Source organism: Sparus aurata, chromosome 19, assembly GCF_900880675.1.
Source record: "Sparus aurata chromosome 19, fSpaAur1.1, whole genome shotgun sequence".
Lineage (NCBI taxonomy): Eukaryota > Metazoa > Chordata > Actinopteri > Spariformes > Sparidae > Sparus > Sparus aurata.
The window spans coordinates 5080396-5093046 of NC_044205.1; the positions used below are offsets into that span (position 1 = coordinate 5080396).

At 41.1% G+C, this 12651-nt stretch overlaps 1 protein-coding gene across 11 annotated transcripts in view; it reads right to left on the minus strand.

The window, feature by feature from the left end:
- Positions 1-2791: 2791 nt before the first annotated feature.
- arhgef4 (Rho guanine nucleotide exchange factor (GEF) 4) overlaps positions 2792-12651 on the minus strand; it is a 149583-nt gene continuing 139723 nt past the window's right edge. For 10 of the 11 annotated variants that reach the window (XM_030397619.1, XM_030397618.1, XM_030397621.1 and 7 more), the window contains 7 exons: positions 11970-12149; positions 11430-11662; positions 10327-10456; positions 10055-10186; positions 8670-8913; positions 7228-7305; positions 2792-4176 (listed from right to left, as the gene is read on the minus strand). In XM_030397619.1, coding sequence (XP_030253479.1) covers positions 4019-4176; positions 7228-7305; positions 8670-8913; positions 10055-10186; positions 10327-10456; positions 11430-11662; positions 11970-12149 — 1155 coding nt within the window. In that variant the 3' untranslated portion in view covers positions 2792-4018. The remainder of the gene's footprint in view (positions 4177-7227; positions 7306-8669; positions 8914-10054; positions 10187-10326; positions 10457-11429; positions 11663-11969; positions 12150-12651) is intronic. The other variant, XM_030397615.1, reaches the window with a different exon arrangement.

A 12651-nucleotide genomic window follows, 5' to 3' on the forward strand; every position in this document is an offset into this window, starting at 1 on the left:
CTAATGGTCTGCTAATGGTCTGCTAATTTGCTGCTAATTTGCTGTTAATTTGGTCCTTCTCCTGAGTTTTTTTTTTCCTTTGGTTCTTCATGGTTGCGGTGTCATGGACCACCTGCCCCTGGTTTTTGTTTTTCTTGTTCACACACACAAACACACATTCTTGTTGGCTGTCATTGTTTAATAAAAAATACTTTCTTTGAAAACCTTCATTTGTATCAGCCATTCTTACACTGGTGTCTCAATAACTGTAACAGGAGTTACAAGTGTTTTGTGATAATAGTTAATTGCTTAAGTTACTTGGGTTGAGTTACCGCTAACGTTACTCTTACTCTGTGCATTAACCCAGAGCCACAGAGAAAAATCTTAATAGCTCTGCACTTACCTATAGACCCAAACATACAAGCGTAAATTAGTTTTTATTCTGTAATAGTTTTGATAATATGTGTATGGCTTAATCTTGAATAATGTAGTAATATTCTTAACATGATCATATTTATCGTTGTGGTCCTGGGGACGGCCACTTTCATCAGAAGAAGTGAGCTTGCTGCTGGGTGGATGCTGAACGGACCACGGCAGACCTCTTAGCGCTACCACGAAGGTAGGCTAATGGCTGAATCGGAATTTAAAAGCCAAATCACAGGAATCAATAATACAGGCCAGTTGCGCTAAAATGAAAATCATGAGACGTCTATCATCAGATGAATGATAATAAAAAGAAAAGTTAAACATGAACACTAAGCTTTTCCCTCCAAAAATGTAAAAGTTATCTAAGTAATACACAGCTTTTCGTTGTCACCCTGCCTCTCAAAATGCAAAACTGTAATAATGCCATAACAGCTGAAAAAGTACTTGGGTGTGTACATTTACCCTTCAATAATGCAATCGCTGCTGTCTGTCCCATAGATGCCCCATAGGTGTGATCTGTGTTGTTATGTATACATGTGCTATATGCCAGAGTCCTGCACGGGTTCGGGTACCCGCGGGTAAAGTTGGTGACCCGCACAATTTGGATGAAACTGGTGAAAAATAATGTCCTGTGTCGGACACGGGTGCGGATCGGGTCGGACGCCTAGAGAGCGCGGGTCGGGTTTTGCGGTGGTCATTTTCATGGCGTCAGGTGCAAAAAAAAAAAAAGTAATCATTAGCGACACATCTACAAAATATGCCTGCATTTCAAAATGATAAGCATGTACTGTATTGACCCGAATATAGGACAAAGTTTTTTTCGATGAAAATTATGTGACAAAGTGGGGTCGTCTTATAATCGGGGTCTAACCGTTGACACATGCTGATAGTTGTCTGGGTCGCTACACGACCGCAACAGCAGAGGGCGCCAGCTTATTGTAGAGACGTCACTGACACTGTGGCTGCAGTTATCTGTCAATCACAGCGGAGAAGAAGTGACAGGAGAAGAAAAATGGAGAGACGCGGTGATTTTACGGAGCAAAATAGATCAAGAATGGGGCAAGTTAACAGACATCTGAGGCGGAGCTATGATGCTAATTTTAAGATAATGGTGATCAATGCAGCGGAGGCGCCAAACAACTGTCAGCCAGCCAAGAAATATGGAGTTACGGAGTGTAACGTCTGAAGATGGCGGGTCCAAAAAGACCGTCTGAAAACGCTAACAGTAAGAGAAAGCTTATCGTGGTCCTCTAAGCGGCCGCTTCCAAGAGACTGACAGGAGGGTATGTGAGTTTGTTATTGAGAGACGATTTTTGGTTATCAGATTCTTTTTCTGAAGATTAATCTTGAAAAGAGGAGTCGTCTTATAATCAGGGTCGTCCTTTATTAGGGTCAATACGGTATATTTCATATGAGCTCATTCATGCGTGCTTGCGCCCTCCCAGAACTCCCATTCCCCACGCTGGCTTACTTTCATTTTTAAAAATTGCGTCAGTCTAATTTTGCTTCGGGTGCGGGTCGGCCGTCGGTATCAATTTATAGCGGGTCGGCTCGGGGGCGGAATGTAATTTGTGCCACTGTCGGGAAACGGGTCGGATGCGGTTTTAAGTACGACGGGTGCGGGCGGGCGCGGGTTTGCAAAATAAGACCCGTGCAGGACTCTGCTATACGCCTACTATCTGGTTAATTGTCAATTTGAAAGCATGGTTAACGGACCAAAATTCATCAAACTTGGGCAAACACAGACACATTATAATGAAGAACTGAAGTGCTGCAGAAATGCCCTGGCCTATAAATCTTGTTCTGCAGATGCAAGAAGACATGTTTATTTGGTACAAATGTCACATTATCATTAAAGTGTAAATTATGACGCAAGAACAATCGATCCCAGTAATCCTGGATCATATCACAATCATAATAATCATAATATGATTTTACTAGATTAAGATGGCTAATTTGATCTCGCCTATTACTAAAAACCTTAATGTGACCATTAGTTGTTCTCCTGGAGCGTAGTTTGTACTTAGACATCTTAAAGTGGTGTCAGCTCTTTTTCAAAGAGAAGATTACAAACCAGATGTCTTCACTTTCCTGCTCACAAAAAAAGGAAAAACTCTGTTGTTGTATAACCACACATTGCTCCAGATTTTCTTACAACATTTTCCAGATTCCTATCTGAAGATGTCTTTCCACAATATATAAACACAATAGTACAAGGAGTGTCTCTTAATTAAGCTGCAGAGTATATCCTCTTTACTTTCCACTTCTTTGACCTGTTAAGTTTGTTCAAACGGTTTGTTTGGACTTCCAACATAAGAATGTTCCCTACCCTAATCCCTCCATCATTCAAAATCAGTAACCAATCACACCAACCAATGACCGAATCTGTCAGTTTAGGAATGTTTAATATTCCATATGGTCAGAAGCTAAAACATTTGAACAGAAAGGTGAAAAAAGTACTGAATGCACTTACAGAGCGATTTCACTGGGCTGCATTTATCTGAAATGAGATTATACTGGAGACCAGATACACAGAGCAGGGATACTGGATATCAGAAATACAGGTAGATAAAAGAACATCTGTGGTGTGTGTGTGTGTGTGTGTGTGTGTGTGTGTTGTGTGTTGTGTGTTTGTCCACCTAGCACGATGAAACCTCAGCTCTTCAGTCTGGTTAAATATAGCAGGGTTCTTCAGAGATAAAAAAATATTCTTCACAGTATTTTTTCATCACATCCATGCATGTCATTGTAAATCATCCAAGACACACTTCCAATGGCACTTAACAAAAAATGAAGAAAAGAAAACAGGGTGGATACTTTCATTGACAAGGTAGGTAGAAGTAGGAGTCGAGGATCAGACTCGAGGAATGTGAATTGCCAGAGTGTGTGGGTTGCTTTGAATCTTCTTCAGGCTGCATTTGATGACTTTAATCAAGTTTTGCACAATATCACGAATGCACCAGACCCGAATCGTCTTGGATGGAGATCAAAAACACTTGAAAACCTAGCTGAAATGATCCTGAAATTATATATTTGCACAGAGAAAAGAACAACAGAGCCCCCCTACACACACACACACATTTTCCCTTTTTTTCAGAAGCAGACTCAGAACAAACAAATACAAAAACAAATCATCTGGCACTATGAACACTTGGCATCTGTCAAATCATAAAACAATAGTACAGTTGAAATAAATGACACCATTTTGTCGACAGCCAATGTCTTCACAGAGGCAGCACGGTCAGGAGTCCTATGCTCACTTGCAGCAGTACAGTAGTAGTATTAGTACCAGTTGGTGCTTGATTGAAGGTGTAGAAGTAGTAAGTTAAGAAGGAGGCCACTCTTCCTGTTTGACTCAGTGTCTCCAGGAGACCATTCTCAAGTCTGATTGTTAGCCAACCTATAAAGTGCTTTCAAAAAATCTCCTCCTCATCATAATCATCCACATCTATACAACATATCAGTATGTCAGTTAGGGCAATGTTACGAGTAGGAAAAAAAAGAGAGGAAGAATTCAAAAGGGTCTATTCAGGCACAAGAAAAGAGCTCTTCTCCTTGTTCTCCTCGGTTCCTTCTCTCCACAGCTTTTCTTCTCCATTCTGGTTTTTGTTCTTTACTTCTTGAAGGGTGTCAGTCTGCCGATGTTGTGCCAGAAGGTGGAGGTTTTGCGCTTGGGCTCCGCCAGCATGAAGACCTGCTGCTGGGGCAAAGCAGTTGGGAGAGAGGGATGTTTCTGTCGCAGCAGGAAGTCATAGTAGGGTCTGGTCACTGCTGAAGGGGATGAGATGAACAGAAAGTATCAATACTTTTTCTTATGATATATTATGCACACCGAAAAAGGTGTGGTGGAGAGGGTAATAATCTTGTCCTATCTATGACTGGGCACTGAAAATTCAGATTAATTTTAACTGAAAAATTAATGTTTACAACACAGTCTACTAAAGTACTCAATTTTGTTGTCATATGGTCACTGTCTGTGGCTCCACCCAGTGGCTGTAATTTGAGTTGCAAGAATCCACTGCTTCCAGCTCAATACAACCAATCAGAGCCAAGGGGAGTGTCTGAGAAGTGTCACGCGACTTGAAGCGACTCGAAGCCCGCTCACCGCAGAGCCCACAGAAGTTGGCCCAAAGGATGACGAGCTCTGGGCAAAAGTGAGGACACAGGCCAACGTCTGAGCCGTGGTATTCGCTGTAATGGGAAGTGCACTGTAAGTGCAAAAGGCTGAATGTGTGCTGATTTGGATTTGTTGTACTAAATCACGTCCACATTGACCAGTAATGACCACCTTCAAGATATTGCCTCAGGATTGGCCCTACATCATCCCGACCAAATTTCGTAAAAATCGGTGTAGCCGTTCAAGAGATATAAACTTTCCGTGTTTTCAGCTCCCCCTAGTGGCCAAAATTCGCAAAATTCGGCTCATCCCTTCCCAGTCTCACGGCAACCAAGCTGCAGAAATTTGTTCATTAATAATTTGCACATTTTTTGACAGAGCAAAATTCTTAAATAACTTTAGATTAGGTCCAGCTGAAGAGTGTACGTGCTAAGTTTCACGCAGATCGGACAAAATCCCAAGGAGGAGTTCAAAAAAGTAGGTTTTGCATATGTGGCGCTTTAGCGAAAGAAATGTGCAGCAGAAGTGGGCGTGTCCTATGTCAGAAAACCCAGCTCTATTCAGGGAACATATGGATATAAAGTTTGCGAATGTGTTATTTAAAATGTGGAAGTTACAGGCAAAAACGCGATGGCATCCATTATAGAGCCACCTAGTGGAGAACATGTGCAGTTTTGGCATGGAAGAACTGTGTCCTATTCTATCTGTACAATCTACATTTCAAAGCTCTCAGCATAATAGTTTGGCTGAAATGAATGTTTGTTGTTTATCTTGTAATAAGCCACGCCCACATTGAGCAGTCATGACCACCTTCAAGATATGGCCTCCGGATTGGCCCTACACCATACCGACCAAATTTTGTAAAAATCGGTGTAGCCGTTCAAGAGATATAAACTTCCCATATTTTTAGCGCCCCCTAGTGGCCAAAATGCGCCAAATTCCTCTCATCCCTTCCCAGTCTCATGGCAACCAAGGATCTAAAATTTGGTGTTAATAGCATTTAGTTTGACCGAGATATCAAACAGTTTACATTTTTATAGCTAGCCACAGAAATGTGTTCGTTAATAATTTGCGCATTTTTTGACCGAGCAAAATTCTTTTGATAACTGGCCAATTGCAAAGTGATTCAGCTCCATTCTGGGAATCTGGGGATACAAGGTTTTTGAATGTGCGACATATGGTGTGGGAGTTATAGGCCTAGGTTATAGCGCCCCCTGCAGGCGGATATATGTAGTTTTTTGGGTCTGAGGTACGTGCAGGAGTCTGGACCAACCCTCCAAATTGCACCACCCTCCCTTGCACAGTTTAGCCTGCAGCAGCACTTTTAGCCGGAGAAAAATAAAAATAAAAATCTTTACAATTACAATAGGGTTCCTAGCGCTGCTGGTCGGCCCCTCGGGCTTGGCCCCCTAAATATCGGAGTGTCATTTCAGAGGTGGAGGGAGCTGCAGGATTTGTAAGGACTCAAGAGCAACGCAGAGTTTGCTGCCTTTCTGCTTGACAAGAAAGGACCCCTGCTTGATATATGTTTCATTCTGTGTTTTAACCACAAAGCTATGGTGGTGGTGGTTACAGTAATACTCACAATACTGCATATGGTCATACATAGTGAGTAGTTGAGCTACGTTGCTAAATCTAGCTTGTTAGCTTGCATGCTAACTCTGGTGTTTAGCTTTGTCTTTATGGCTACTGGTTAGCAAAAGTGTCTTTCAAGTGACTGGGCAGTTATAACCTTAGTTTGTGTTCAGTACACGCTGACGTGGTGGAATTGGTTCAGAGAAATATCGTTATTCATGCTTCAGAAAGGCAACATGGTGTTGCACCAGGTAATGATTACATGGTAACTCCGTCTACCACAATGTGAGAAATCTTTTTTGTTAGTGGGGCTATATACAGTGAGGCACTTCTATTGTAATGTAGTTGTATTGGTCAGAAATAGAACAATCAGGGCTTATGTTGTTGTTGTTATTTTGAATGCGCCATCTTGGTTATGTGGCGTCTTCTGTTACCATGGTTACAAGCCTGCTTGTGCACAGCAGGCTCCTCTGTGGAGAGGGGCTTTGTTTTCATTCACTCATTATTGTGATATGAATATTATTTTCTCTGAGTAACTGAGTAATATTTTAATGTGAAACAGGTGTGCAGGAAGCATTGAACTTTATGATAGTTGCTTCACACGAATCAAAGAACAGTAAAGCAGAAGCAGTGTGAATGTAGGCATTTATTTTTAGAGGAGATCTGGTCTTGTTGGAAGTGTTAGTGTAGGAGTCTTCATAAAGAACTCCACTGTTCTGAAGGAGGATGAGAATTTTCTGTTCAAGTCAAACCTTTGCTGTTGTTTTTAATAGGGATTCTGAGATGCTTGAAGAATATAAGGCGCTGGTGACATACAATTCCAATAAAAGATGCTATTAGATGCATTATATATCAGAACTTATATATTATGAATAGTGAGGTTGTCCATATCCAAGCCAAGGGAGAGAGGAAGACATCCACAGACTGGTAGAATGCTGAGACTCAAAATGATCTGAAGGGTTTTATACACACTCTCAAAAGAAAAGAAAAGAAACAACTAATTAAAAGGATGTGAAGTCTGATTGATAAAAACACACAGACTCAGGTACAGGTGCTGAGTGTCTAATGTTTAACTACTCAAGCCCATGCAATCCACATATTTGCTTCTGTCTGAATCCTTAGGTGCATACCTTTGGGTTTCCCAGCTGGATGGCTTTTGCAGGCATTCAGCATGGCCTGTTTCTTCTGGACCTCAGTGAGAGTGAAGCCTGAGAACAGAAAAAGAAATAGTACCATTATGAAACTTTCTTGATAAATAGATTTTTTATATGGGAAAAGTGGAAAACATGATAGAAAACCTGGGCCCTGAATGAGTTAAAAGTACTCAAAATCAGCAGCATGCTGTGTGCATGTGGAGGATATCAGACACATAAGTAGGTATGTCCTGATGCTTTACTGAGACAAAACAGAGCACGATCCTTTGTGTAACATCAGCTGTCATACTTAACCGTACCCTTAGATATGTCTTGATGAAACAATCAAAAATCATTGAAGAGGTGAATATTATTTGTGAAACAGTAAAGAACACTCATCCATGTACACACACGTGGTTATCAAACACAGTATATTTTACAGCTTAACCATGAACTTTATTGCTCCTCTAATATCGGTGCAGACTGGCAGGGTAGGAGCACTAGTGGTCAGGTAGTGAGGCATCGTTTTTAAAAAAAGAAACAATGGCATTGTGATAATACCAGAGTACCACAAGAGAAATCGCCACAGCTGAAACATATTGAAAATGTCCAGTGGCTTCTGTTTACATTAACACCATCGACGACTACTACTGGCAGTGAGGGGGTTGAAGGGTTGATTTAACCCTTTCATGCACAAATGATTAAACCACAAAGTAATCAATCTTTGTTTTAACTTCTAAGTCAAAATTATTCCAAAAAATGTATTTACTCTCAAAAAATTTACGAAGAAGGTGTAAATGTCCAATACAATGGACACCAAGCATTAATGGTATAACATTATATATAAGGCCTATTGGGCCTTTATTTAGATGAAATCCACCTATTTTGAAACTAAATGGTAGACTTTTTGATATGGCTGTTTAATTAAACTATTCAGATGTTAATCATGTTGTAATTTTAGATAAAACTTACAATGTGAGGCAGCAAGTTGTGGCAAATGTATTTTTACTGACAAAAACATGTACAAGAAAAGTACTATTCAAATCTGGATGAAAGTATTTCTAACATTTCACTTAGTAAAAACATATCCTTTTTATCTGTCTGGCTTTCTGAGAATGAGATAATTTAACAGTTATTTCCAAGTACTTGGTGCCTCTCCCCTTCCGTCAACCATTTTAAAGGCTTTGAGGGGCCCCATCAGATGCTCTGGACATTGTACTTTTAGATGTCTCCTAAAACTTAAAATGTCTTCCCAATAGCTGTGCACTGTAGTGGACCCCATGCATGAAAAGGTTAACCTCCACACACTGAAACTGTTATGAGGGGTTATTGTGGCAAAGTCAGCTAACCAAAGGCCGAGTTTGATTTTGATTTTGTAAAAGATCATTAACTAAAAGTGCAACCTTGTTTATGAATGTTGAACTGTGCATGGATCTGACCTGTCTCCTGGTCATGCTGGACCTGAATCCTCTCGTCAGCGAAGGCCTGGAGCCAGCGTTGTTTATGCTCCGGCTTCTTGGCACATAGGAGGTGGACTTCATCACCAGCCTCTGACCGCAGCTTCAGGGCATTCTTCACGCTGATGTTGAAGTCCTTTTCCTTGCCATCCTCCACATCTATCACCTCCATGTGGTCCATGTCCACCCGACCCTTGTAGTACAGCATGTCCCGGCGCAGGAGGTCCTGCAGTGATAAAGACGCCAAACACAATGTTTTGCAGGTGACAGCTGTTTGACGTAGATGGCTTATTCCCCTATTTAACATCTGACTGCCTACTGGTGCTGCAACATTAGGCCAGTCAGTAATTTCAATCAATCATTACAGTGACTCAGAATCAGAAAAGTCAGAAAACTGATTTAGTGAATAACTGAGTATTATTGTTTTGTTTGTTCAGGAATTCACACACAGCAGAGTGCAGATCATTGTGAGCTTCAATGCAACAACTTAGACAATTTTTCACAAGATAAAAAAGAGATATGTAAAGGTAAAACTTCAATCAGTGCTCAGTTTTGTAAGTGAATTATAAATATTAGTGACTGCACTTCAGCTTTGTAGAGAAGACCAGGGACTCTATTTTATTTCATGCCCCATACTGAAGTGTACTGCCATAGTACTGTCATACACAAGTATGTTTTTGTTTTTTTTATAACCTGAGCACATGTAACAATGGACATGTTTCAGCTGCAGTGCCATTAAGGCGTCCAAGTATCTTGATAAAAGGAACTTTTGCACTACATGCAATTTAAGTTCTGATATTTAAACTAAGACATTTAGGGAACCACTTGGAAACTGCCACTATTCTTCTTTTATTAGACCATTACAGTTTTACAGGACCACACTTTAAGTGGACGCAGACAACAGTAGAGTGTTTAATTACCTACGCCAAGAAGGTTATATCATAATCTGTGCCTGATTGTTTATTTGTTGTTAGGCTGAATAGCTTTCCATAAAACTTGGATGGAGGATGGGTCTCTGCCCAGAAGAGACTCCATAAAATCTTTGCAGATCTGGATAACGGATACAGGATTTTTTTCTCACTTTCTTTAACATTGAGAAGGGCCATTTTGACAGTTTCATACATTTCTTCGGGGAATAATGCATGGACTTTGATGAAAAAGATCAGGTCTGCTTATGTCGCTGCTATCTATTAGAAGTTACAATGCGATGCATTTGACAATGAAATGTGAACATAGTGGATTTATTATATTCTATTTCATATTGGATGCGGCTTGAATGAATTGGATTGAACAAGTTCACTTTTGCTATGCTTTTAGGATGGTAGAATATAAAAGAGTGTTAAATACAGTGTACAATCATAAGGCACCTTTTTGCAGTACACCATCTGATGATCAAAGAGGAAAAACATTCTCTGTTGACTCTTGGCCTGAGGCTGGGACAGCTTCGTCAACTCCCCCGAAAAGATGAGATCTGAGCTCCTGCTGAGGATGTCTTCACCCTGCGTGGATCAACACACACACACACACACACACACACACACACACACAGAGCTGTTAGGTGCTGCTGAGCCTTGTTAAAGTGGCATTAAATAACATTAAGAGAGAGTCTATTTCAGCACAGAGATGCTTTCTGACACACCTCCCAGTCCTCTATGCAGCTCTGCCACTGGGCAATCTTGTCAATATTCTCAAGGCGCCGTTTCCTCTCATTGATGAGCCTGGCCACGTTCTTCATGGCGTTTAAGGCAGCCTCCACATCTTTGTAGTCCCTTAAGATCAGAGAATGACATGGAGTTGTTGTGTGCAGCTAAAACTTAAAAGATGGGTCTGGTGATGGTCTAATTGTTTTATTATAGTCCAGGGGCGGTTCTAGGGGGGGGGGGGGGGGGCCAACAGGGGCCAGTGCCCCCGTAACTCTGAGTCTGGACCCCCCTGTGGCCCCCTGACAGGGAGTCTGCTTTGTCTGAATTTGTCCTTTTTTCCAGGTTGTATGTGCCCCCTTACAAAAAAAGCCGCCCCCAACCTGGCCCCCCTATTAAAACTGGTCTAGAACCGCCACTGTTATAGTCAAGAAATGCCATGAAAAGACCAACGCTGACAATGAACGTATCCCAATAACTATCGTGTGTATCCAAAGCCTGACTTATTGCAGTTGCAGATTGTCCAGTAGTTAATTGATCATGGATGCTGCCGTTATCTCGGACTGATAATAAAATAAAAGTAAAAATTGTAAAATTGCTTGTCAAATATACCTGGACATGTAAAGTCCATGTGTGTGTGGGAAACACTGATGTGTAAAGTGGTCACACCACGGGGTTAGTTTTTTTTTCACAATATAAATAACTTTTAAGCTCAGAAATATGGATATGTATCAACTGCATCTGTCCTTCTTGACCAGTGAGAGCTGGCCTATCTCTGGAGGAAAGAATAAAGGTGATGGTTACTTTCAACATCAGCACATAAATACACTGATGGATCTCCTGAAAGTTCACGCTGTTGCCAACTGGCAAAAGATGTATTCCCTGCCATACCAGCAGCCAACAGAGCAGCTTCATTCCTCAGACTGTGAGACTCCTCAAGCCATCCTCAGCACTCCGCTCCTCTTTAAAATAACTGTTTGGTTTTTGTTGTTTCTGTGATGTAACATAAAGGGACTCAAACTCATGTTGCGATCCTCGTGTTGTAAAATGATAAATGAATGAACCTTGAAATGCTTCCCTGTATGACACATGAGAGAGTCACCTGTGCTGTGGGTTGGTGTATTTGAGCAGCTCAGCCAGCTGAAGTGGGTACTTGCAGATCTTTTGAACTGGTGTGAGCAGGAAGCCATCCAAGGAAATGTCAATCATCTTCTGGAGCAGTCGGCAGGCCTCGAAGAAGAACACGTATTTGTTGACCTTCATGAGTTTAGAGAGCTGGACGCAAGCGTTCGGGTGGTTGTTGCAATACTCAGAATAGATCTGGAAATCTGTTTGCTACACAGAAAAGACAGCATGACAAAGGGTTAGAGGCAAGACAATGATTTGGCTAGAATGTTGACCCCAGGGTCAAAAGCATGCACTCACATTTAGTGAGAGGAAACTGTTCACAAACTAAATAAATATTGGTTTGCGGGTTCTAAAAACAATTAAAAACAGACTTCTGATGTTGAGCAAGAACTGTTTAAATTAACATTTGCATGCCATTCTTTACAAACAGTGATATCTCAGCATAATTTTGAAACACTACCACAGAAAGTCTTTTCTGCAAGCTGTTTTGATTGACTTTTGTCACTCAGCTTACGTGTTCGAGGAAGCAGCAGCCGATCTCGCTGAGGTGCGGCTCCTCCTTGTTGAACTTCTTTTCCAGGCCTTTCAGGAACTTCCTCTGGAATCGGTAGATCTCCTCAATGTTGCCAAAGATGGTGCGAAGCTGCTCTTCAGTGAACATGTCTGTTCTCTTGCGGCACTGTTTGATATAACCCTAAAGGAAACAAAAAAATTATAAATACACTTCAAACATTCGCTGCACAGAATCCCCTTCAAATTGTTTTCACTTATAGATGACAGTCAATACATATGTCTAGTTTTTAAAAATGGAAACTCATGCATAATTCTCTGACAAATGAACAAAATTATCAAACACGACCCTATCTTGCAATTTAAAAGCGAGAAAAAGTACTTAGAACACCAATTTGGCCTGTAGGGGTCCTGACCCTGCCCAGTAACAAGTGTGATGATTCCCAGGTGTAAAAGTACACAGCGATGAACACAGAGATGACTTCTGACGACTTCTGCTGTATGTAATATAGATGATTTATTAATGGCTATTAATCACTATCATCAGATCTGGCAATCCTAAAACTCCTCTTGAGTGTCGTAGCCAAAGCACATTATGTGCACTAAAGACAGAGAGGTTTATCTAATCTCTGGGATGCCTGGAGCACCTGATGCTATTTGAGGACCTTATCAAGTGTTAAAGCAAA